The sequence below is a fragment of the Amblyomma maculatum genome, chromosome 1, assembly GCF_055883805.1.
Source record: "Amblyomma maculatum isolate TAMU_Amacu chromosome 1, ASM5588380v1, whole genome shotgun sequence".
Taxonomy (NCBI): domain Eukaryota; kingdom Metazoa; phylum Arthropoda; class Arachnida; order Ixodida; family Ixodidae; genus Amblyomma; species Amblyomma maculatum.
Window position 1 is genome coordinate 190,472,601 of NC_139344.1, and position 27,544 is coordinate 190,500,144.

At 44.9% G+C, this 27,544-nt stretch overlaps 1 protein-coding gene across 2 annotated transcripts in view; it reads right to left on the reverse strand.

Annotated features, from left to right (window-relative positions):
* The window catches only part of LOC146205218 (HEAT repeat-containing protein 3), a 133,409-nt gene that overhangs the window by 35,047 nt on the left and 70,818 nt on the right, over positions 1-27,544 (reverse strand). For both annotated transcript variants that reach the window (XM_084589927.1, XM_084589928.1), the window contains exons 3-6: positions 21,543-21,627; positions 7,680-7,774; positions 7,478-7,587; positions 1,786-1,920 (exon numbers count right to left, since the gene is read on the reverse strand). In XM_084589927.1, coding sequence (XP_084446053.1) covers positions 1,786-1,920; positions 7,478-7,587; positions 7,680-7,774; positions 21,543-21,627 — 425 coding nt within the window. The remainder of the gene's footprint in view (positions 1-1,785; positions 1,921-7,477; positions 7,588-7,679; positions 7,775-21,542; positions 21,628-27,544) is intronic.

Here is a 27,544-nt window from a genome sequence, read left to right on the forward strand (position 1 = left end):
TGTGAAAACGTTTCTTGGTTCGGAGATCCTTAAAATAATGAGCACTGAGTGATCCATGGACTTTTCTATGTTGCCCACATTTCCGAGCAACTTTGCAGGTGCCTATTATGCACCAAAAGCGTAATCGAAGAGTGAAGAAATTCACAATGATGTCGTATGTCAGGAAGTGCATTGGGCAAGAAAACCTTTTTTTTTTTTTTTTTTTTTTTTTTTTTTTTTTTTTTCACTTTGAGATGTCAGACTGACTGTTCTTCAGATGTCGGGCTCTATTCATTTGGTTTCCTTCTGCGTCGACGATCACATCGTTGATACTAAGGCAAGGTGTTAACGTCTGCATTGTATGAACATACACTCGATTACGGGCACCAGCGCAATGAAACTCGCCGACTGCTAAAGTGCTTAAGGCTGTCCAAAAGCATCGTGCTCAGTGCTACACCTTGATCCTGGCAGTGGCTGCCGTCTTTCTGATGGAAGTGAAAAATGAAAACAAAATTTTGACACACCTTAAAGATCTCCAGGAAGCCAAAATTAATCCGCGGCCCTCCACTGCTGCACGCTTCATAGCCCCGGAGTACCTTCAGTGCGTAAAATAAAATTACCCTATAATTTGCACTGCCGCTCATATTTCTATGCCGCATGACAGCAGGTGTTCAGCCGAGCGATGGCCCAACCATGACTGCCAATGCAGTCTTGTTCTTTGCAATACAGTTGAACCCGGATATATCGAACTCGAAGGGGATCGCGAAATAGTTCGATATACCGATAATTCGATATACAGAAATCTGCTTGTGAGGGCACTTACAATGCGAAAAAAACGATACCGTATTTGTCGCATAATCAACCCACTCGCATAATGAACCCAATCTCCACTTTTGCACCCGAGAATTTAAAACGCGCCGCGCGCGCAGAGGGTTCGGGTTCGCAACACACGCTGGAGAAAGCGTCCAACCTCTGTCTGAAAACAGGCTGAGCTGGCTTGGCGCATGCGTTGGGCATGCTGAAGGAGAGAGATAGCTCGGCAAAAGAATGGGCACACCCACACACATGGCTTGCAAACGTCATATGATGGCGCGCGGGAAACGACAACTGCAGATGCGCGCGCCTTTGGGGAATGGGCGCGGCGCTGCCCAGACCAGCCTTCGCCGAACTGTCCCCTCTCATTCCTTCCATGCGTGGCTTAAAAACGTCACGCGGCAAACGGCCAAGGGTGATGCGATCGTCTTTGGGGAAGGCACACTTTCCAGTGCGTGGTGCGGAGTTCGATATATCGAACGACCGGTGAAATTGAGTTCGATATATGACGTGGCTTTCCTATACTTTTACATGGGATTTTCAAGGGGATATTCTGTGAGTTCGATATAACCAAAATTCGATATATCCGGGTTAGATATAACCGGGTTCGACTAAATGCAAAGACAAAACAGCCAACCACGAATGGCAATTACCGATTTATGTGGCCTCCTGCATATGCTACTTACTGACACTGGGCCTGCGTGATGATCTGTTGCAGATTTGTTTGCATGCGACACTTCACAGATGAAAGAATGCATAATAAGACTTGCATCAATTGCAAGGGGGCACCTGTTTTTGCATAAAGTGTACAATCTTTTTTTTTTCTTTTTTTTTCAACATTGGCGAGTTTGTGGCTGCTCTCAATACCTCTTGAGATTCTAATGGCCATTCACATGCCTCTATAAAGTCAGTGCCTATATCCCCCCCCCCCTTGAGTTCTAAGCAAGAAAAATGAGCACAGGCCAATCCCAACAGAAAAGACACTACTGTTACCTGCTGAAAGCACCTGAAGTAGTATGATGCCTGGATCCTCAGACAGAGTTTGGAAAATGTCAAGTGATGCCTTGAAGTCAATCATGCATTGTGCCAGCTCTGCATTATCTTCAGATGCTGTGTACAAGCAGCAACCTGTAGAAGACCACAGAAATGTTACCTTTCATATGACTGGATAAAAAAAGAGGCTTCAAAGTACAATCAAGCTCAAGATTAGCATTATTCAGCTGTGCACACTTCAGTTTTGTGACTACTGCATTCAGTGCAAAGAAATTTACAACCAAAGTTGAAAGTTTTTTTTTTTGCTGTTGTTGTTAAGTCGCAAACATTTCTCATGGTTCAGATCTAATGTTAGGCACACAATGTTCAGCAAATCTGGAGAAACAATAAGCATGTCCATGTTTAGGTGGTCATGTAAGCCTATTGAACATCTTACTGGATTGGATTGTAAAACTATTTGTTTAACATATGTAGGGAAGGTTTTAGCCTTCCCACCTAGACGACAGCCAGGAATCACTGGACCTTAGCAGTGGCTTCGGTCAATGCCGAGTAGTAAGGTCTCCTACTGGTCTAAAGGCTTTTTTATGCTTCTTTCCTCAGAGGGAGCCTGACTACATTCTAGAGGATGCAACTCAAATCAGCTCTGGCTTTACATAGCTTTAGGTTTAATGGCTGACCCATGTAGAAAAGGCTGCACAACACCAGGTCTGGAAATGAGTTTGTTTGCAGGCAATGCCAAGTGGTGGCTTGGCTCTTGTTTGAAGATTTATCAGCTGGAGGATATTCAACCCACCCCAGTCTATAGTGTTGTGTGAACTGTATATTACACTACGTGGTCCTGCCCTCTGAAGCCCTTGGCGAGCCTACCAGCTCGGAAAGCAAGACCTTGAGCTGATTTGTGGGCTGCCTTGTTTCCAGTGAGGAAGGCGTGCGCAGTTGCCCAGATCATCTGAATATGTCGGCTATCCCTGCTAATCTGCAGAATTCTGCTTGACTCGGAGGAACATTCTCCCTATGGCAAAGTTCACCACTGAAACCTTAAAGTCACTGACTATAATTTTGGCCAATGTACTAGTAATTGCAAGTGCTAGAGAGGTTCTCCAATATCATTCTCAGAGCAATCCACTAGAATGTTGCCACTGGCACTACTCCGAAAAATTTACTATGCTCTTTTTGCACTGCCAAGCAGTGTATGATGTTGAGTGCCCGCAGTCTGCCAAATGAAGTCCAACTCTTTCGGACCAATCGATAGGTCATCAATCACATGTGCACACACACATACGCAATCGCACACATTGCCGAACTCAAATTTCTGAATATATACATAATGGAATACAATGAAATACATAACCCCTTTTAAGAAATAGTTTGACAAAAGCAGTTTCATTTGACAGGACGTTCTTTCTTTTTGGCAAGCGAAGACATAGCTGGCAGCAGTAGCGATAAGTCTGAAGATGACTTCACTAGCTACAATGATGATTCAGGTGACAATCAGAATGAAACTTCAGCCAAGGGTTCAAGGTAAACATACTTCTAGTTTTAGTTCCCTCTTCACCAGTTATATAAGATCACTGTCTGTTCCCATTGTTTTACCTCTATTCCAGTGGTTCTCAACTATGGATGAGCCAGGGACCTCTTGTGGACCAGTGGAAGTGGTGGGGGACCCCTTAAAACTGAGGAGAGAGGCGATCTTGTGCAGACTGCTGTCACAGTTCCGGGAGCAGGTTGTGGAATTGGGATTGAGTCAAGGCTAAAGGCTTCTAAAATGTGCACTTGAGGAGTCAGCGTGCCATGGCGTGTAGAGGACGTGGCGAAGAGCCTAAACATCGGTACCGGTATGCACATACCCGAGATGCTTTGCATTGTAGCCCCATTCAGAAGTGCAGCCAGAGCTGGAGTTTCACTGATGCTGGCATCAACAAATGCTGTAGACGATCTCTCTCCCTTTTTCTCTCTCACTCTCAATTTCCGCACTCTCGCGTTCCTTTCACTTTTAGAATCTAAAGTTGGCTTTGAATCTGCGTGCTTTTAACCCTGCAAAACTGTCTAGCCAGGCCAGGGCTATCGCACAATCTTTCTTTTTTGTGTGAGTGGGCGTGGGTTTTGCGGACTCCCGAAAATTGCTACGTGGATCCCATTTGAGAAACACTGCTCCATTCAATAGGCTTTCGTGTTCACATTTCACCCATGGCAGTGATAGACTGCTGCTGATGCAGAAACAGACTGAACTTAACTTTCACCTCGAGAAGAAACTAGTGTGTATATGGGCTATAATATGGGTACGGCACCATGAAGAGCATAAAAAACATTTGTCAGTCCTTGACTCCTTCTGTTTTCTTCAACTCTGATCGTTTAAGCCATTTGCAGAAAAATGAATAAATACACATAGACTTGCATTCTGAAAAAACCAACTCATGCTTGTTCTGAAAAATCTTGGGAGGATGCACGGTGTAAGAATGCATTTCTGTGCTGACACTGACTGCCCTACATGGTGGAGAGCATGTTTGCACTCTAATACAGTCCTAGTAGAAAAACTTCAGGCCACTGTAAAGGAGGCGGGAGAGGCAGTGCTCAGCAATCACAGTGCTGCCAACATTGGCGTGCATTGCCACTTGCTTCAACAAGGATAAGAGGGAAGCATGTCCCTTAAACAGAGCTTACGAAAACCCAGTACAGAGTTCATTTTGCCTGCTATACACACGTCTTACAGCCCTATCTGACAGGGTGCGAGTAAATGTGGTGGGCAGTGTGAAGCTGCCCGGTGTCAATGCAACAGGCCGTAGCAGAGTGAATGGACTAATCACTGCAACTTTTCATGACACTTTTAAATGACATATTCAGATGCCAGAGCATTCGCAATATACTCAATGACGTTTTGCATACGGTATAGGATCAACTGACAAGGATTTATACTTTCAATGTATTGCTGTGTGTACTGAAAGCACAAGATTAAAATATAGCCTTGACTCATCTCAGTGCAGCCTTGTGGAGAACCAAGTTGCAAAGTTAATGTGGGCTAATTATTCTTTTAAAAAATAGCCAGAAGCCACAGTCAAACACGAAGGTCACCTTCAGAAAGGGACCATAACCAACATTTTTATAGAGAATCCTTCAAAAATCCATACATCAGATTCCCTATTAAAAGAGGACTGTATATTTCGAGCTCGAGTCATGCTTCTTTAGGTATGTTTATCATGTTTTGTGCTGCCAGAGTGACAGTTGGGTTCTCTGCTTCTAGCTTGTGGTGGGCATTGTGGATGAACACGTTTTGCTAGAACTAAGCCTTTGTTCCGCGGTTTGACACCAGCACCCATTGTGCAAGCTTCTGTGTTGGCATGCGATGTGCCTGTGGATGGTCATCGAGGCCCATGTACCTAGTGGCTGTGGATGTAGTCACTGCTGTTGTGGCATACTTGAAGTTCAGCCAAGTCCAGAAGCCGGCTCAACGCAATTGTGGATGAGAAGCACTTTGTATCCAACTGCAGTTTGCAGTGCTGGACAAGTGCAATTCCAGTGATGCTTTTTAAAGCTCCAATGGTACATGCTCTGGAACTGCGGTGCTTGGCAATCCCTAGATCAGACAGGATATTGCAACCCAGCAACCATGCCATTACGTAGGAGTTCAGCCTTTACTATATGCGTATTCCAGAAAGATCTCTGGATTCTCAGCGAAGCAGTCTGATGCAATGATCACCAGAACAGGGCTATAAGCTATAATGACAGTACAACAAGTAAACCCCCCCCCCCTTCTCGCACTTGTTCCAAATTGTATGATTAAATGTGTTTTGTGCTATCTTGAAAATATACCAAATCACATCTTTTCACAAGGTCAGTTCTAATACTAAATTTGTTTGTCACACAGAGTGCCTAATCAGGCCACAATGCAATAATAAATATAAGTGTGAAGTTTGATATCCTAAAGTGACACAGGTGCTACGTGGGATGCCACAGTGAAGTGCTCTAGATCACCCGGGTTTTTTAGTTACACATTAACACTGCAAAACACACGTGTGCCTTTTGCGTTTCTCCTCCATAGAAATGCTGCTGTCCTCTGGCTCAGTCCTCTGGCTCAGTAGCCCTAAAGCCACTGAGGAATTTCTGGAATATTAGTCTTAAGGTCACATGGTCCACAAACAAAATAATTCCACAAACAAATAATTCCACTCCTCGTAAGAGTGAGGAGTGGATGACTCCTCACTCTTACGAGAACCATAGTAGGCACACTAGATGTGAGACGGCACCATAGCACAGTGATTAATTTTAGCTGACAATCTAATGGCCTTTTGCACCTGCTGTATGCTTTAGCGGCACAAACGACTGTGGTATGAAAAGGTAGAATTATATGACAACAATGTCTATACACCTATGTAGTTTGCATGACTTTGGACTGCTCAGTAGGAAATTTATGGCAGAACATTTGTCCAGTGAGGACAGAATACTGCCGGTCACTTTAGCAAGGTGAATGCAGGTATTATCAAACGACGCCCACCAAGCCCAGTTTACATTTATTTTATCTCTAAGTGCACTCTGGCTTTTCCTCTGTACTGCTCAGAACTGATGTCAGCATGATGGACGTGCTTGCCATGAGGGCTGGAGGAATGCCGGGAGCATTTCCACAAACCACATTAGCGTCACATAGTGAAAAGTGCACTACAATAGACAGTACATGTAAAAATTCACTCTTGAGTTCCTTAGTCTCGAGCACTCATATGCATGGTGGCACACATCATGAGAGAAATGGTTTGATTCCCAGCTACAGAAGCAGTATTTCTGACGCAGGCAAGAAGTGAAAACACCCTCGAGATTTTTGTGCACATTCAATCATCATTCAAGTCAATCATCTTGTCCACATCATGAGCCTCATCTTCTCACAGCATGAGCACATTACATTGTGCTCAAGCAATGTCTGAATGTGCGTGCAGACTCTCTGGCCCAAATGTGGAAGTGTGTGCAATGAAGCCAACCGTTTATCTTCAAGAGGTGTCATGGTTAACCACACTCTCAGCAGTCGTGCGGATTATCGGAAAAATAAAGCTCCAAAGGACCACAGGAGTGCATTTTCGCTGCTATTCTGCCCATTCATGGAGCCCCAGCAAGTAGAAAACGAAGCACAAAAGTAGCGTAAAACAGCTCTGTATTGACAGCAGTTTCAATCCTTTCGTGCTTTGCCGCACTTAAACAAGCACACATACATGACACAGCCCTAAACGATCCCACAACGCCTGTAGTACGGCCACCACAGCTCGGCGACTTGACCAGAACCACACTGTGTAAAGCTCCTTCATAGCTTTACAAGTTGCAGATTTGTATGATACCGGACACCAAAGAAACCTACTGACAAGCATCCCAAATTTCCGTGACAAGAAAAAAGGCAATGTAGCACATTTTTAATTATTTTTATTCCACTTTTTATTCTTACATCCTTGCCTTTTAAAACTTTTTTTTTTTAAGCTCTCACTGAGATTGCTTCTTTCATGCTATATGTAATGTATAAGTGAAATATTATCTATGCATGCGAAAAATCATCTAAACGGCTACATTTTGGTATATGTTATAACAAGATGGTCTCAATACTTATAACAAATTTTTTCTAAGACCTCTCAGAATCATTTGTTTTTCCTCTGGTCCCGAAAAGGTTAACTATGTATGCTCTCGGATATGAGACACCTCGGGAATAAGTGTTGGCACTCACCCACAGCAGTTGCTATCTTTGTTCCAAATTTGTCCGCATTCAAACACGGAAGCAACACCATCCATAGCCTCTCTCGATTGAACACAGATACACAGGTTGCACTGTTTTCACTGGAAGATTAAAGTCAAGATAAAATGAACAATTCAATATTTACACTACTCACAATAAAATTTATGAATAGATACCAGAGCACTCAACTCACCATAGGTTCCATAACAAATTAACAGCCTCGTAAAAAATTTCAGTCTTTGAGTCAATCTTCCCTTGTGACTCAACAGGCTCCCAAGGAGACTTGTACTGAAATGCAAGATCAAAAGATAAGTGCCTCCTTGATATAAGTGCTTTCATAATACTGCAAATAAAAACCATGAAGTAGTATACAAATGTTACAGGCAGAAAACAAATTAAGCATGTAGTGTTGAAAACCGTGATTGTTAGCTTCTTTCACAGTCTTTGTACTATTCTTTCTACATTACTTTCTTTCTTTGTACATACTTTGTACTTTCAAAAACTTTGTACTATTCGAAAACTGCAAGAGGTGCATCATCAGTGCCCAAAGTTGACTTTCCAAAAGCCCTACCAATGTCTCTTGAGTAGTGCTAACATGGAAGACAATATAATATACACAAGGTGGCGGCTGCTACACACGACGACAAAAGGCCCCGGAGCAACACACCAGATGGAACCGAAAAAGTAAGGTCGACGCAGCATGGCTGCTGAGAATGTACCGCAAAAACACATCAGCTGGGGTGGTGGCAAAAGCTGGTTACGATGCGCATGTCACCCAAGGGTACGATAGCAAACTGCAGAAAAGTTTTTTTTTTTTCGCTTTCGCATATGCGGCGACTAAATGAACATTGCCGAATCACATCTCGAGATGGTCCACTAATTCCACATCCAGAAATACACGCAGAAAAATCAACAATAGAACGCTCAATATGCATTCGGGGGTCAACGGTTGCGACATCCATACACGCCACATAAAGCCGTCGCACTGCTGTCACCTGCTATCATCTTAGGTGCATCCATACGAACATCGATTGCGCATATTATTTGACCTCTTGTTGTTTATCGAGTGCGAGAAGCAGTAAGGAATCATAGATAAAATTTCATGTCGTGAACTACACTCACACGCTGCAACTAGAATCTGTTCACGTCGTAAACATGTGGGCAAGGTTTCTTTTCTTTTCTTTTTTAACCCGATTGGAAGCGCTGAAAAAAAAACACACGAAAAAAGCAATGTGCTCCTTCACAAACGGACAAGGCTGTCGAAAGCTTCGAGACACGAATGACTCCATGAGATATGCGTCGTTCTGTATGCACGCGGCGAAGACTGAAGAAATGCCAAGCCAGGAGACAGCGCCACAGCGTTAATCCCGGGCAGCAGAAAGAGACAGCGGGCCCACGGGACAGCCGGCACCGCTCAAGCAGCGCACCGTCCCCGGGGGCCAGGCGCGCCTCCAGGAAATGCTTCATATTTCACGTCATTGTGGCGCGCGCGTGGATCCATCCATACTTAACAAGTCCCTCGCGGTAGTCAACATGCCCTTTGTGCCAGAGGGGCATTTCAAAATGGCAAATAGGCATTGGAGAGCCGCTGCATATTTCAGGCAGGAGCCCCAGTTTAGTAATGGACGGCGGCCATTCTGCATACGCCCAGCAACCCAGGCATGAGTAGGCGGATACCCAGGGCGTTGCTTCTCAAGCCACTCGAGCTGTCTTGGCCGTGGAGCGATCGCAACTAAGTGCAGACATGGCAGACCCAAGACCGCGAGGACAGATCTTCCTCTAACCTTCGACACAAGTCTTACAACATCGCAAGATGAGCAAACAAATGAACAGAAATGGCCTATGTGGTGCCACCTCATTTAAGTTCGAAAATCACAAATAATTTCTACCAAAGGAAAACAAAAAAGAACACCTTACACCAATTAATGACTGAATCGACGGGGCACACAGCCACCACTGGAGTCCAACAACTGTAAATTGGTTTAGAGGAAATGAAAAGTGCAGTATTTGTCACACTTTCCTGTGAACACCTGAACCAAGCCGTAAGGGAAGGAGGAAGGTGGGAGGGAAAGAAGAAAGAGGTGTCTAGTGGAGAGCTGCGCAATAATTTCGAACAACTGGGAATCTTAAATGTGCACTGACATCGCACAGTACACAGTCGCCTTTTTATTAATTTCGTCTCTAGCGAAGTGCGGCTGCAGCGGTCGAATTCGAACCCGGGTTTTGCACTGCCAGTGCACGTCGAAGATGCCCAGGAGGTCAAAATTGTTGTGTAGCCCTCCACTACGCCACCTTCCTCTCTCTTCTTTCAATCCCACCATCCACCCTTCTCTTTCTTCAGTTCAAGTGTCCACCGAGGAAGAGAGACAGATACTGCGCCTTTATTTCCAGGAAACCAATTTACAACAGATGGATTCCAATGACTCTGTGCCCCATCAATTCAGTCTGTAATTGGCATATGGAATTCTTTTTTTACTTGAGAAATTATTTGAGAGCTTTGAACTTGGAGGAAGCAGCCCCCAAAGAGGCTATTTCTGTTCTTCTGTTTGTGTATCTGCGATGCAAGACTTGTGCAGAACAATTAACATGCAAGATGCACAAACGAATGGAAATAGGCTCTGCCTCTATATAGGCACCGCTTCCTTCATTTTCAACACTGGAAAAAAGTTACGCACCTGGCAACGCTAAACAATATAATCTAAGGTGGCCATACGATACAGGTTAGCGAAGGCATTTTGGTGCTGCGCTTTGATTTACAAGTTTTGATATCAAATTTCGGTGCTTTGTCCAAGGCAAGAGGATTATAGCGGCCAGCCACTTACTGCCTGATCTGACCGGGTAACCACAATTGTCGCCCTGTGCAGCTCTGCCCGTAGAAATGTGCAGACTGCAGTGTGAGCTCCGCAAGATCTCTCTTAATACAAAATGCCTCTTCGGTCACGCCAACGTGTTAGGAGGCCAGTGCATATGCATTACCAGCTTTACTAAAAGGTACGAAGCCTTTTGCGCAGCATTTATTCAGCGCTACAGGAAAGTCGCTTCGAATTTTGGGGCAAACTGACTCTTCGGATTCAATTTCACTGTTTCTCAACTGCTTGGGTAGTGAAATGCTGAGTTTCCTACAGCTGACTGTAGATGCCTCATTTGAACAGCATGAAACAATGGCATGAGATAGGATGAACTCGCTGCACTGGATGTAAGTCTGTATTTCTGAAAACAAACTAAGATTCCTAAGATTCTGAAATCACATTTTCACATGTTCTGTGGGGGGTCAAACTGAACTTTCATTGAATCACAAGGTATTCTGCCCAGCAAGCAGCCTTCATAAAGTTCTCTCTCTCTCTCTCTTTTTTTTTTTAGAATAGCCAATACATGCTATATCAAAATATGGTAAAAAACTGTTTTTATGAAGGAAACTTGCACAAATGGGAATTTGCGCTCATACTAATATACACGGACCAATCTCAGTTGCAGATGGATTCATAGTCCGTGTGCAATGACCAACAGTTACATATTGTGTGATGTAGTGAGCTTGAAGAACCGCACGCTACATAGGAGTGGGTAGTTTTACAACTTCCTTTCCCAGGTTCCAAACAAGCAAAAATTTAAAGGGGTGTAAGTAGAGAAATGAAGAAACACGGTCAGGAAGTCAACACGTTAAATCCTAGAAATATGACTTAGTAATGCGCAATCACCTCGGCTTCCCTCTAACCAAGCTTATACTATACTTTTACAGCCCAGTGCTGCGTGCACCGTCGATTGTCAGTTGCTCGAGCACAATGAAATGTTAGCCGCATGACTTAGCTGTTGAGGACAACCATCAACTACAACAACGTAAAACTAGCTAAAGATGTAAGCTCTAAGGCACATTCAGTTGCTAATAGCTGCATGCCTACAAAACAAAACTGCATGATCAAAATACAATGAAGCGACATTAAATTAGTAACTACAAGGTAAGTTGATTTCCAAGAAGGGAGAAATTGTCTTGGTGAAATGGTTCAAACAAATGACCATGGTCATAGTCACATTTTTCTGAGCGCTGTTCATATGTAATGTACTTCAGGGCACGTCGTCCACTTACTTATGAAAACAGCAAATGCACTATGCGGACTTTAAAGCGAAAAGGCCAATAACAAAGAATGCAGCAGAACTTTTTGGCTTTGTTTTTCATTTTCTTACTTTCATGAGGTAGAATCAGGAGTCAAAATCGGTGATTAAGATTCACAAAGCACGAGTAACAGATATCTAAGGCACATGACTGCACTGACCCAGGTTTGGAGGGTTACCGCAGAGGCTGCTAGGTGGCGACGAATGATTTGTAGGAGTGAATACCTGATGGTGATAGCTGAACTACAGTGAACTAGAACAGAGAGTGCAGCGGACGGTGCTGCTAAGGTATTTCTGAGTTGATCTGCAAACAAACTAGTAACTTGCATTCTGCGACATTCCTGGTGCATAAAATTAAAATATCAATTTCTGGTTGTGCAACTAGTACTCCAACAGTATTCAGAGCTCAAAAATGCAACCACTCCAACACCACTGTACTCCACAGTGGCGTTGGAGTGGCGGCGCTGCGACTACTCTCTTTTGAAATCTGGCCAAAACAGGCAACGTTTTTCGGAACATACGGAGGCCTCTATTCGCTACACTGCCTATTCTAGCTAACTATAGCTGATTTGGTGAACACTAGTAGCGAAATCAACGTCAATAAGTGAACTGAATTATTAACACAAGTTTCAGGAATAAGTTCGCATTTAACATGTTGAGCACATCTGCCACCAACACGGGCCTTACCCATTCACTGAGAAAGCTGGCTAATCACCAGAGGCGCACGTGATGGCCAAATTGCTGAAGCCGGTGAATCACGAGGTACCCGTCAACTGCGACATATAAAGTTGTGCTTATGTACTTACTATATTGTGCTCCATGCAAATTTTTTGAACATTACTTGTACGCACTGTCAACATGCAGTGGTACTTCGCAGTACTTCTTAGTCTTTATTTTCTTCTCTTTGTGTGTATGTGTGCGTGCGTGTGTTTTTCACTGTTGCTGAAAAGGGTTGTTAGGAAGTGCCTATAATGTATGCCACTGAGTGTGCAGCAATTAAGTAGGGTAACTAGGATTGTTGAACATTTAGAGTTAATATTTAAGTCACTTAAATCCTATTCCTCTCTGGCACTAAAAAACCTATTTAAAATAGCGAGCTGAAGTCTTTTAAAACAGTGAAAACCACAAAGCAGAAACCATAACCGACCTTCAACCAAACTATGACATCCCAACACATCAAGCTATCAGGCTATGACAGCACAGATACTGCGACAAAACCACATCACGTGCATGTTGATGGCTGAAGTGGCAGCTGTGAGTGACAGCTGAGATTATTATTGGTCTGAAATAACTGAAAGCAAGCTATAAACTTTATCCTTCACTAAACACACAGTGAATATCAGTTTGATTTGGTTTATAGTTTAACGTCTCAAAACGACTTGAGCTATGAGGGATGCCGTAATGGAGGTCTCTGGAAATTTACTACCCCTTAAGGTTCTTTAATGGGCACAAGCATTGCATAGTACATAGGCACCATACTTTTTGCCTTATCAAAAAGTGGCTAGATGCTTTCTGACTTGTGTGCAGTGTCTGACGTCAAGCACGCAAGGCTGCACATAAAAATCATCCACAATGAGACCACAAAATGCAAAATTATTAATTTAATCTGTGATGCAAAAGTGTGTTGGCCAGATGCAAAATTTGACATAAATGCCAAATTTAGCATCGGCATTTTAGCACCAGCTCATTTTAGTAGCGGCAGTAGCCATGGGAATGAGAGAACGATCATGACTTTTTCTGAGGAATTGTATATTGCGTGTTTGCACAGCTGCCATGTTATTTTCGCAGGGCGTTAAGAAGTACCTTAACGCGGCTATTAATGTCTATGCATTTACTACGCATTTATAAGAATTGATTGTGCACAGAGGGAAAGTCAGTGTGGGCATGTCCGTGAATCTGCTTACTTTAATTACAGTACTGTTCCCAAGAATGCGGAATCGAATCCCGGTTTCGGCGGCTGCTTTTCGATGGAGACGAAAAGCCAGGCACCCGTGTGCTGCGCGATGTCCGTGCATGATAAAGAACCCTACGGGGTGAGAAAACTGTCAGTAAACCTGTTTACTTTAATTAGGTACTATTCCCAAGGATGCGGGATCGAATTCCGGCCTCGGCGGCTGCTTTTCGATGGAGGCGAAAAGCCAGGCGCCCGTTTGCTGTGCGATGTCGGCGCACGTTAAAGAACCCTATGAGGTGGGAATTTCCGGAATCCTCGACTCATAGCCTGAGTCGCTTTCAAACGTTAAACCCTAAAAACCAAACCAAACTTTAATTAGACAAGCACTGCTGCAATATATGTATTAACTGCTGATTTTATTAAGATAATTAACAGGTCAATGATGAAATTTACCATGATAAGAATTTTTATATCCCCGCTTGCTTGGGCTGCCTACTGCGAGTTCTGAATTCTGGTGCAGTTTCCAGTCACTTTCACCCGAGCGCAGGTGAACGCCGCTGAGCGCCTGATGCGGCCTTCGAGCTGCATAATAGTCTTTTGAGGCCAGGACGTTTACAGGAGGCAAAAATTATATCCTATAAATTGTCGGGGATTACACAAGCATCCATATTTAGCAGTAAATATTGTGCACAATGCTAAATGGTTAACATTCATAATGCGTCTCAGCCAGCACGGTCTGAACTTGCGTTCACCCTTGGCGCAAGAAAATTTAAAAAATACGTTTGAGGGGATAATCAGTTTGTAACCTATTCAGTTTTACAGAAATCCATGTTTTCCACAAAGAGCGCTAGGGAGGGAATTGAAAAAAAAAAAATAAACCGCCTACGGCTGACGGGTTTGGCGTCACGTGCTCGCCAATACCGATATTTGGAGGACGCAATAAATGAACTATGTGGTTAAATTAAACATTTTTTAGCACCTACACACACTATGAGTATTCACATGAAGTTTTCTGGCTGTCTACAAGCTCGTTGTCTCCAGCTAGAGTGGGTACGCCGAGACTTGCAGCCGGGTGCCAGCTCGCCGGAAGCCGTCAAACCAGAAGGCCCGAAGGCCAGCGATGGCGGAAGGGTCACATGATCAAATATGGCAGCGCCCATGCACTCGCTCTGTAAAGGTCTATAATTACTGCCAGCCTCTTAGTTTCACTCGACTTATGAAAGCAGTATTGCTTTCCCATTAAGAAAAAAAAAAAACACTCAAAACAATTTTCACAGTATGAAATGATCTTTCGAGAGGAGGAGGAGGAAACAACTTTATTTAACGCATTGCATTAAGCGTTAAGATAAATAGACCTGCCATGTGGTACTTTTTGTATGAATCAACTGAACATCATATAATAAGACCTTTAAATATAAAAGTGCACTTATTCACATCATGGCTGAAAGTTCCCTTCTACTTCACCCTTTCACCATGGTGGCACACGCCTCCCAACTCTACAACCATTTAGATAAAATTAGATTTCACGAGCTGCAATTTATTTTTGCAACTGTCACCACTGTCTCATGACGTTATGACCATTGCAGGTTTTTGTATGTGTGAACAGTGGTAAAAACGGACAAATTGCAAATTTGGCATGGCACCGCAAAGCCATCATAATTGTGACAATAGTTGCATTAACAATTTGCTAATAATGTTTATAAAGCAGTTCAGTGCACCAACTAATCCATGGTAAGACACACACACATATTGTGAGTACTCATCATGAACTTCATCCACATCTGTGATTACTCATCATAACCCTTCGTTTGATGAAACTTCCTCCTCATTTGGGCATATCATCTTTTGCGTCGATTACCGTGCCCTGACCATAACTCGAAAGGATGTATATCCCTTGCTATGCATTCAAGACGCTTTTGACTCTCTCCAAGGTGCCGAATTTTTCTACAGTTTGGACCTCAGATTGGGTTACTGGCAAATAGCCGTGCATGAGGAAAATAAAGAAAAGACCGCTTTTGCCCCTCCTGATGGGCTCTACGAGTTTAATGTGATGCCCTTTGGCCTATCCAATGCTCCGGCAACATTTGAGTGAATGATCGACACTGTTTTGCGAGGCCTTAAATGGAAGATATGTCTATGCAACCTGGACAACATAGTGATATTTTTTTGAACGTTTTCAGAGCACCATCTCACCCGATCATCCATACTCTCTGACGGGTACAAATAAAGTGCTTTCTCTCTCTCTCTCTCTCAGAACACCTTAAGCGTCATGAAGTTTTAACTGCGATCTCCGGCAGCGGCCTTCAGCTCAATGCCAAGAAATGTCGGTTTGCCTCAAAATCTATCAACGTCCTTGGGCAATATGCCCAAGGATGGCATTAGGCCCGATCTAGACTAAATTAATGCTGTTGCTCATTTTCCATGACCCTCCTGCATCAAAGATCTGCGTAGTTTTCTCGGACCAGTATCTTATTTTCACCGCTCCATCCATAATTTCGCTTCAATTGCGTCCCCTCTACATTGGCTGCTTCAAACCGGCGTACCCTTCAATTGGACACCAGCCTGCGAGACCGCCTTTGAGAAGCTGAAGCAACTTCTGACATCAGATCCAGTTCTATGCCATTTTGATGAGCCTTCTCCAACTATATTGCACACTGATGCTAGTAGCCGCAGCATTGGTACCGTGTTGCTACAACAAGATTCATCCATTGAAAAGGTTGTCGCCTACGCCAGCCGCTCCCTAACTTCGGTTGAGCAGAGCTACCCTATCACCAAAAGTGTCTTGCAGTTGTATGGGCTGTTCAAAAATTTCGCCCTTACCTTTACGGTCGATATTTCATGGTAGTCACTGACCACCACACTTTGTGCTGGCTCTCATCCCCGAAAAATTTAAATGGGCGGCTCGGGCACTGGATTCTTCGACTTCAAGATTTTCAGTTCACAATAACTTACAAATCTGGCAAAAAGCACCTTGATGCCAATGCCCTCTCGACCACCTGGCACTTCTCAGGCTAATTCCTTCCCCGCACGTGCAAATTATTTGTCCGACCAGGCTGTGCATACCGCGTCGATTGCCGCCTTGTCTGACATCCAGCATGATCTGGTTTCCGCTCAGCAAGCAAACGCGTACTGCCGCACGCTAATCGATTGGCTCAACAGTACTTCCCTACCCCTGAATTCTTGACTGCACCGTCAACTTGTCAACTTCAAAATGCAAGGTGGAGTGCTTTAATGGCATTATCACAAACCCTTCGGTAAACCGTGGGTGCCCGTTGTTACTGGTTCTCTTCACTGTCAGACCTTGCACGCCTTCCATGACAATCCCACTGCTGGCCACCTTGGCTACTATAAGACCTGCGACGGAATCAAGAGCCGCTTTTTCTGGCCCGGTCTCACAACGAGTGTAAACAGCTGACGTCACCACCAGCGGGCCTACTTCAACCCCTTCTCTGATCTATCACACCTTTCGAAGTTGTAGGCATCGACCTATACGACCTTCTACTATCGACCGCGACAGGTAATCGTTGGATCATAACAGCTGTGAGTCACCTAACTGGTATGCCGAGACCGCAGCTATACCGTCTTGTTCCTCTGTGGAGATAGCAAGCTTTTTCCTGCTAAACATTATTCTGGGACACGGAGCCCCTCCTGCTTTCCTGTCCAGCCGCGGCAAGTCTTTCCTCAGTGCAATCATGGCCGAAGTTCTTCATGCCGCAAACATTGTTCACAAAACGACATCCTCCTACCACCCGCAAACGAACGGTCTCACTGAACGCTTCCATCGCACTCTGTCCGATAAGCTATCCACATACACCGACCCTCATTACAGTAACTGGGATTCCTTGCTTCCTTTTTTCACCTTCGCATTCAACATTGCCATTCAACGTATGACCAGCTACTCCCTCTTTTTCCTGGTCAATGGTCAGTCCCCTATATTCTGCCTGGAAGCATCCTTCTCTGCACCTGTTCTCTCTGACACACCCTCGTATGAACAGTGGTTCACTTCACGCATTGCCCACTGTCGTGAACTTGCCAGACTCAACACAGAAACCGCCCAGACTGCGCGGAAAAGCAGCTACGACTGTTCTCACCGTGAGGTGTCATTCAATCCCAGTGACGAAGTCTTGCTCTGGACGCCTAAACGCACATCAGGCTTGTCTGACAAACTTCTAAGCTGCTTTACCGGCCCATACATGGTGCTCGAAAAAAACTTCACCAGTGAACTATCGCATAGCCCTCGCGTCTCCTGTCAACGACCGTTGCTGTCGTGGAACTGAGATTGTGCATGTCTCTCACCTGAAGCCCACCGCCCTTCTTCCCTTTAATTCCTGCAACCAGGATGGCCGCTTTTGTCAGGAGGGAAAAGTGTAAGCACTTATCGTGAACTTCATCCACATCTGTGATTACTCATCATTATCCTTCGTTTCATGGAACTTCATCCTCCTTTGTGAATGATGGTCATCAATGGGCTTTGTGTTCGTTCCTCGACGCCATTGTTGGCTGTGCCATTAAAGCTTGGTCTCCAAGCTCGCAATAAATATATATATATATATATATATTGAAGAGGGGTTTATTGGGGGTTATTCGGAGGACTGGTCCCAAACAGCAAGCTGGGCCATGTGGCCTAAGTGGACTCCGTGGCGCCCGGACATTGAAACCTCACCTTGTTACCAGTTAGGACTGCATTTACGGGGCTCCAAAGAAAGGTGATAGAGTGGTTTGGACGGTGTTTTAAGGAGGAGGGCCAGGGCAGGACGGGATATCAAAACCGTGGCCAAATTATGGATGGCCAATTCAGAATCACTAAAAATGGTGTTAATATTGGGAGTGGCCAAAGAAAGGGCGATGGCAGCCTCTTCCAGCTCCTTTAAAAAGGGAGCGCAAATTGTGGCAGCCATTTTAAGATGGCCACTGGAGTCAACGGCTGAAAGGGCCAAAATAATTTTCCACAGCAGTGACACAGAGCACATCTGAGGCATCGGAAAGCCGCTTTTGAAGGGCTTCCACCGGATGGATGGAAGCCCAGGGTGCTTCCTGTGGATGATGAACAGGGTGCATATTCTTGGCAGAAAGCTAAAGTATTAAAGAAAACATGGTTTCTAAAACCAAAGAGATGCAATTTTAGGTTGCGCAATGAAATAGTATTGCAGTAGGTTTTTTCCCTCCTTTTTCATGATCCTTGCCCTGCAGCCATCCTTTCTTTCGAGTTTGAGTAAATACTGCTTGGCTAAAATTGATCTCAACATCCTTGGACAGCAGAATCCCCTTGATAGTACACTCGCCCAGACCAGCAAACATCTATAAACGCGATACTATATCAGTGTTTCTCAGTCACTGGTGGTAGCATGTGGCTCTGAGGATGCTATCTAGTAGTTTGGCTATTATTAAACACAAGGCATTCGTTGATAAAAAAAATCATACTTAGAAATATGCCTTCCACACTGCACTAACCACCCTCTAAAATACCAATGATTTCTTTTCAGTTTTCATATTCTAAGATATCACATTGGCTTCACACCGTACTTGCACAAACATAATGCAGTTCTAACATGACATAAGGTGGAAGCTTGAGTCAAAATGGAAACGAAAGCTTTATATGAACAACGCAGTATCTTTCACAGCCCTGGTGCCATTTAAAAAGCAATATTTAAAAAAAATGGTGCAACACAATTGAGCAAGGCAATACTTCAAGCTATGCCGTCAAGCCTCCACTTTTTGCTGCCGCTTCTTCGTGCTACCCAGTGCCGCGACTATTCACCCACCTTTCCGCTTCCCCACTGCTCACTGCTCTTTTATTTCCCTCTTCTTTCTTTATGGCCTGCCACATCTTATTTCATAGTTACCTTTCCTTTTTTTTTTTCACAAGATTCTCTTCAGTATAACCATATGGTTTATTATGAATGCCTTCCCTATAAACAAAGAAAATTAGTCACCTTCGGAAGGCACAATGGGACCACAGTTTCACTTTACTCACATTTATAATATACACGAGATTACTATAATGCGGTTCTACTAAAATAATTAATAAGCTATTTAAAGGCATGCATTTTGCCTCAACTACTACTGTCCATTGTGCAATGCCTCTGTGGTTACAGAATGCAGCTATTGAGCCCGAATTTGCAATTCTGATAATAGCTACATTTCAATGCAGGCAAAATGCAAAAAATTTCAGTTTAAAAACCACAGGCGGTTCAAATTAATCGGAAGTCTGCTACAACGAAATGCCTCATAGCATGTAAAATTCATTATCAAGTACTGCCGTTGACTTGGCAGAGGATGACTTTTCAATTCATGCATATTTACAAGTATGGTCACAAATTATGACAAAAGGGAAAGCAGCAAGGCAGAAAATTTGTGTGTGTGGTTATGAGGAAAGGAAAGGTGCTGCATCTGTCTCTTTCATTTAACCACACCATGCGGGAAGGCATGAATGAGGGTGGCATGCTGTAAAACTCCAGATTAACTTTGCCTACCTTGGGAACTTTAATTTGAACTAGTACAACTCATTCAAGACAAACACCGCAGCAGAACTAACAGATACATATAAGCACTGCTCACACACTTCTTCATTCAGCACACTGACCCATGTGATACGGTAAGTATTTCTACAATTCTATCACAAAAGCCAAGCTGATTGTCCCCCACTTCATTAAAGACCTGCATCCTGTCAATTCCATGATATAAGTAATTCCTACCATTCTACCAGAAAAGCTAATCATGCAGAACTTGCATACTGTGATAAAAATAGCTTGTGCATTATAAGTATGAGGCCTTAGCTTCAAAAACGGTGTTTTAAGTTCCTCTTCGTAACTAACCATAGAAAATGTTAGGCCACAATAATGCCTTTGTCTCTCTAAGCAAAGTCGAGTGATATTCTACTAACACAGCAAGCTAAGCACCTCAGGGTAAAACTTGCATAAATGAGAGTGAAACAACTAACCATAGAAAATGTTAGGCCACAATAATGCCTTTGTCTCTCTAAGCAAAGTCGAGTGATATTCTACTAACACAGCAAGCTAAGCACCTCAGGGTAAAACTTGCATAAATGAGAGTGAAACAACATCTCGATCTTCATCTTCTTTCAGATCTAACATGGAACCACCATATTAACCTTATTCTTGCATCCGCTAATCGGTCTTTAGGTCTCTTAAAACGTAATTTAGAGCATGCTCCCTACCACCTCTGATTACGTGCTTACACCACTCTTATTCGACCTAAAATTGAATATGCTTTGGCTATTTGGGAGCCTCACCAAGCATACTTAATAAGTAACATCGAATTATTGCAGAATTGCGCAGTTCATTTTATCTTCTCTGATTATTTGCATCATGCCAGTATCACAACCTTGAAGAAACTCGAAATCTTCAGGATCTATGTCCCCGCCGTAAGCTTGCAAATTTATCACTTTTTCATGAACAGTATCATCACCCAACGCTTCATAATGACTTTTTTCTTTGCCTTCTTCCATTTCTGACCGCCGCGACCATTCATTTAAAGTTAAGCGCTCATCATGTCGTACATATAACTACGCACATTCATTCATACCATGTACGACAACTGTCTAGAACGCTCTGCCTTCACATGTTGCTACCGTCACTGATGTGGATAAATTTTGTAACCTACTGGCTGCCACTACCTCCACCTAAATTTTTTGTGTTCATTGTTAACATACCAGTGCATTAGGTTTCTGTCTTGTATTTCTGTTAATGATAATTCTCGTTTTATTTTCATGCCCCTATTTGTGAGACATTGTATAACTTATATCAACGTTACTGTCTACTGCTCTGTTCATGTTTTTTCTTTTTTTTTTTCCCCCTTTTAAGCTTTTCAATGCTTAATATTGTATTTTTGAAAATATTCATATGCTTTTATCTGTTTTGTTGTAGTTTCTTGTAATTGTGGTTGATTTGTTTACTTTTGATTACATGCCTGTATCCCCCCCCCCCCTTCCTTTATGTAATACCCTCGAACTGAGGGCCCTTAGGGGTATGTTGTATAAATAAATAAATAAAAAAGAACTGAGGCAATGTTCAATGCAGTTGAACACAAACTTACCTCTTCCAACAGGCATACCAATGGTGTCATGATGTCGAACTTGACAAGTTCCTCGCATGCTTTATAATTTATGGCACTGATATTCCTACGTGTAGAAAAACAGCCATTCATAAAGCAAGCATAATTTGAAAGCAGGCATGAAAGATTTGTTCAATATTGATTCATAATTCCTTTTGTAACATCCATCGAATATATATATATATATATATATATATATATTGTCACATCTCGGTAGAACACCAAGGAGGGCCTAACGATAGATGGTTTGAATGGTCGACCAGAACGAGTCTTGCGTTCAAGCTTCTTTCTCTTCCAGGCTCGTGCTTGTCATCTCAGATGTCATCTTTTTCGTCATCTTCTATGCGTCATTTGCCACCCTCCTAAGGAAGCATAGTCTCGATGAGGTCAGTCAGAGTTGTACGGCTTCATATGCACAATGTGGACGACGTCTGCTTGTTGCTGGCGTCGCTTTGATGTCGACACCTCGTCTGGCACCACCTCATAAGTGACGTCGGTTAAACGTCGCTGAACATCATAGGGCCCGAAGTATCGCCGCAATAGTTATTCGGAGAGTCCACAGCAGCGAATAGGCGTCCAGACCCACACTTAGTCGCCAGGTTCGTACATGACATGTCGGTGTCTATGATTGTAGCGTCATGCATCATGCTCTTGCCGATTTTTGATCCGCACACGCGCTAGTTGTCGAGCTTCCTCTGCACGCTGAGCGAATTCCTCGGCGTCCTGATCAAGATCATCGGCGTCGGCATTCGGGAGCGACATTGCATCCAGCATAGTTGTTACTGGTCGCCCGTGAAGGAGGCTGAATGGTGTCATACCAGTGGTGTCTTGGAGTGCCGTATTGTAGACGAACGTGAAATAGGGAAGAATTTCATCCCAATTCTTGTGGTTCACGTCGACGTACATGCAAAGCATGTCTGCGATGGTCTTATTAAGGCGTTTCGTCAACCCATTGGTTTGGGGATGACAGGCTGTAGTTTTACGATGACTGGTACCACTGAGGCAGAGAACGGTCTCCAAAAGTTCAGCCGTAAACGTAGTTCCTCGGTCAGTTATAATGAGTGCCGGAGCGCCATGCCTCAGGACAATGTTCTCAACGAAGAACCGAGCTGCTTCGGCGGCGGTACCCCTTGGTAGAGTTTTGGTCTCCGCGTAGCGGGTTAGATAATTGGTGGCGACAATTATCCATTTATTCCCGGCTGTGGACGTCGGAAATGGTCCCAGGAGGTCCATACCGATTTATTTAAAAGGTGTCGTTGGCACTTGAAGAGGATGGAGTAGGCCAGCTGGTTTTACAGGGGGTGATTTACGGCGCTGGCAGTCTATGCACGTACGTACATAGTGGTTCACTGTCGCCAGCAGTTTTGGCCAGTAGTATCCATGCTGTACTCTAGCCAAAGTGCGGGTGTAGCCTAGGTGACCGGCGGTTGGCTCGTCGTGACACACTTGCAAAACTTCACTGCGGAGAGCTGATGGGACGACGAGTAAATGACTGTTTTCCCCAGGGCGGAAGTTTTTCTTGTAAAGTATGTTGTTGCGAATAAAGAACGAAGACATTACTCAGGCGAAAAGCTTAGGCACAACCGTAGTTCGCTTTTCCAAGAAATCAATAAGAGGGAGCAATTGCTGGTCCTCTCGCTGCTGTTGGGAAAGTGTTGTGTCATTTATGACACCTAAAAGCACAGTGCCTTCATCGGTCATAGTGGAAGGTTCGACCGGAGCTCTGGAAAGGCAATCAGCATCCGTGTGCTTCCTATCAAATTTGTAAATAACGGCCATGTCAAATTCTTGTAATCGAAGGCTCCAACGCTCGAGTCTCCCTGAAGGGTCCTTTAGGTTCGTCAGCCAAGAGAGTGATGGTCACTAACGACTTCAAAGGGGCGAGCGTACAAATAAGGACGGAACTTCATAACCGCCCATACCACTGCAAGGAATTCTTTTTCGGTTGCCGAGTAGTTCGCTTCTGCTTTAGATAGGGTCCTGCTGGCGTAAGCAATTACTTTTTCCACATCAAACTGGCGCTGCACCAGCACAGCACCTAAGCCCACATTGCTGGCATCCGTATGAAGCAGTGTAGGGGCGTCGTCATCAAAGTGCGCCAGGACAGGTGGTGTCAGTAAATGCCTCCGCAGCTCATTAAAAGCTTGTTGCTGTTCTTCACCCCAGCTAAAGACAGCGTTGTCACGCGTCAATGAAGTTAATGGCCAGGCAATTAGTGAAAAGCCAGCAATAAACCGACGGTAATAGGCGCAAAGACCCAGGAAGCGCCGCAATGTCTTTTTGTCCGTAGGTGTTGGGAACTTGGCGACTGCAGAGAGCTTTTCAGGATCAGGCCGGACACCTTCTTGGCTAACGACGTGGCCTAAGAACTGCAGCTCCTCGTAACCGAAGTGGCACTTCTCAAGTTTTAGGTTGAGGCTCGCAGATCGTATGGCCTGAAACAGCTAGCAAACGGCGTAGATGCTCTTCAAATGTGGCCGAAAACACAATCACGTCGTCAAGATACACCAGGCATGTTTGCCACTTAAGTCCCGAGAGCACAGTGTTCATCAGCCTCTGAAATGTTGCTGGTGCCAAGCATAAACCGAACGGAAGCACCTTAAACTCATACAGTCCGTCGGGAGTGATGAATGCTGTCGTCTCCCGATCCCTCTCATCTACTTCTACCTGCCAATATCCGCTTTTCAAGTCCATTGATGAGAAGTAACGTGCATTTCGTAGGCGATCAAGGGAATCGTCGATGCGAGGAAGAGGGTACACGTCTTTTTTAGTCACTTGGTTGAGCTTGCGGTAGTCTATGCAAAATCGTAAGCTGCCGTCCTTCTTTTTAACAAGCACCACGGGGGAAGCCCAGGGGCTCTGTGACGGCTGGATAATGTCGTCTCTAAGCATTTCAGCCACCTAGCGCTGAATGGCTTCACGTTATTTCGGAGCCACACGGTAAGGATTTTGTCAAATTGGGCGAATCGAGTCATCCGTAATGATTCAATGTTTTGTCAAGGGCGTTTGGCCGACCCGCAGTTCGGAAGCAAAACAGTCTCGAAATTGATCTATGAGATCCAAAAGGCGGTCCCATTCTGAAGAAGACAAATTTGGACTCACATCGACAACTGTTACGGGCATCTTGCACATTGGCCCTTCCTGTTGCAGTGAGAAGCAGTGCTGCGCATTTGGGAGGCTGTCGAAAAAGGCCACAGTTGTACCTTTTGGAATTTGCTGACGCTCGTCACTGAAGTTTGTCAGCAGCACTTCAGTCTGCCCATCAGTCGAGTTGACTAGCCCCCGAGCTATAGAAACATCTAGGCTGAGTACCAGGGTGACTGCTCTTTCGGCGATTCCATCGCTGGCATGCGCCACGTCGCACTCCACTTGAACAAGAGAGCATGATCGCGGAGGTAATGTCACCGTTTTCTTGGCGACGCATAAGGGCATCAGTGGTACTTCCGTATAACCAAGACCTCCATGATTCTTGGTGAAGGCAACGACACTGTCCCGAATGCTGATTACAGCCCCATGAAGACGCAGAAAGTCCATGCCCAAGATGAGGTCTTTGCAACAGTCAGGGAGAATAATGAAATTGCCAACAAACACCATGTTTCCTATTCCTATCCGGGCAGTGCACTTCCCTGTCGGTGCCAGTAGCTGACCCCCAGCACTTCTAATTACACAGACCATTCGGTTCTTACTTTACGCAGCGTATCAGCCAGTTTCTGGCTAATTGAAAAATCCGCTCCGGTATCCACTAGAACATGTACCTCCAGCCCGCCAATAGAAACGGCGAGGTCAGCACTAACAACTTCATCTGGGTTGCTCGTCTCTTTCGGCATTTTCGACGGTAATGCGGCAATGTCAATGTTAACAGTGGCGTCAGAAGCACAGGTTGTCAGCAGTTGCGGCGGTGGTGAGGGGTTTGACACTTTTCGACTGGTTGCAACCTCCCCTCGCGAGGTTGCGGCTGTTAGTTTCCCCGGTGAGGGCTCAGGGACCGCTGTCCGCTAACGTCGGCAATGCTACGACGCATCGGCGAAGGATAACGCTGTGGTGATGGGGAGGGGCGGCGGCGGAAGCCCGGGGATTTGGTTTCCCTGCTGACCGGAGGATCGTCCTCGATTTGGGCAGAGTCAGCATTGAAGTGTTGGCGAGCAGAAGCAGGCGGAAAGGCTTGCCCCTCTTTGCTGTAGCGGCAGAACCGATACACGTGGCCAGGTTGTCCGCAGTAAAAACAGGGTGGTCGGCTATCATAACTGCGCCACCTGTCAGTTCGGCGTGGTTGAAAGCGCCTGGAAAGCGCCCACTCAGGTCCATGGAAGAATCGAGTCTCCTGACAGCTCGATGAGCTCGGTGGGGCATGGCCTGGAGGCGGGCGACGAAAGACTGCGGCATAGCTCTCGTGTTGCGGCTCGTGGTAAGGTGCAGGAACGTTGGCCGTGAAGCTGACCGGTTGTGGAGCGTGGTATGGCTCCGAAATAGCTGCGGTGTTGTCGACGGGGTGAGGCTGGTCGCATAGTGCATACGGTGATAAGGCATACCGAATTTCATTCCTGACGGCTTCCACGAGGGCCGTGATGACTGAGCCTTCGTAGCTGTATTTCGCTGGAGCTCCTCACGGACAATTTCTCTAATGAGGTCTCGAAGAGTGGTCCTATCGGTTGCATTCAGCGCCGCCGCAGTCGTCGAAGCACAGTTAACGGGTCGGTTGTACTGGCAGCACCGGTCTTGTAGGACTCGCTCTATAGCCGTAGCGTCCTTAACGAACTCTCTCACAGTTTTAGGTGGGTTGCGTACCAAGCCGGCAAACACCTGTTCTTTGACACCATGCATGATATGCCGTAGCTTCCTTGGCTCACTCATATCAGGGTCGGCACGGCAAAAAAGGCGAGTCATGTCTTCCACAAACATAGCCACGCTCTCATTTGGCTTCTGGATGCGCACTTCAAGCAGGCGCAGCGCATTGTCTCGTCGGTCAGTTCTCGCAAAAGTGTCGACCAGCTGGCAGCGGAAGTCATTCCATGTGGTTAAGCTGGCCTCGTGGTTTTCAAACCACGTGCTAGCATTATCCTGAAGGGCACAATAAATGTTACAAAGCTTCTGGAGTGCGCTCCACTGGTTGATCTTGGCCACTCGCTCAAACTGGTCGAGCCAGTCCTCCACATCTTCAAACGCTTCCCCGCGAAAGCACTCTGGCACCTTGGTGTTCTGTGGAGTCACCGGCGTAGGGTTGGGATGTGCCACGGCTTGGGAGGTCTGAGGAACTTGGGTGTTTGAGGAATCGTTCGGCAGATGGCTGTACTGCGGCGCTAGGCCTAGAAGGCGGCGGCTAGCACGATGGACAGGCATGTCGATGTTTGGGATCCGCTGTGGACTGCCGGAAGGAGTCATGCATACCCAGCGCCGACACCAGTGATATATTTCGGTAGAATGCCAAGGAGGGCCTAGCGATAAATGGTTTGAATGGTCGACCAGAACGAGTCATGCGTTCAAGCTTCTTTCTCTTCCAGGCTCGCGCTTATCGTCTCAGATGTCATCTTTTTCGTCGTCTTCTATGCGTCAATATATATATATATATATCTGTTGGCGCCAAGACAAGTTAAAACACTGTTGATAGAGAACCCCTTAGGAAGTGTAAATAAGCAAGAGCTAACGCCGAATAAACCTGCTACAAGCTTACACTGTGCGATGCACAACTTGTACTTAATGTCAATGAAGAAAGAAAAGCTAGCAAGAGCATTAAAATTAAATGCAGGAAAAAGTAAGGAACATGCACAAAAGACAAATGCTATTTGCATTTGTATGACATGTGTTCTTTAAGTGTGTTCCTTACTCTGCCCAGCAAACAATGTTTAACATGCTGACATTATGTAAACAAGCATTAGGTACAAAATACAACTTCAATTACAATAACCAGGAATTAAACAATGTGATTCTATGCCACATGGCAAGTCTTCGAATAAAAGAAAGATGAACACACGCAGAATGGCCACATA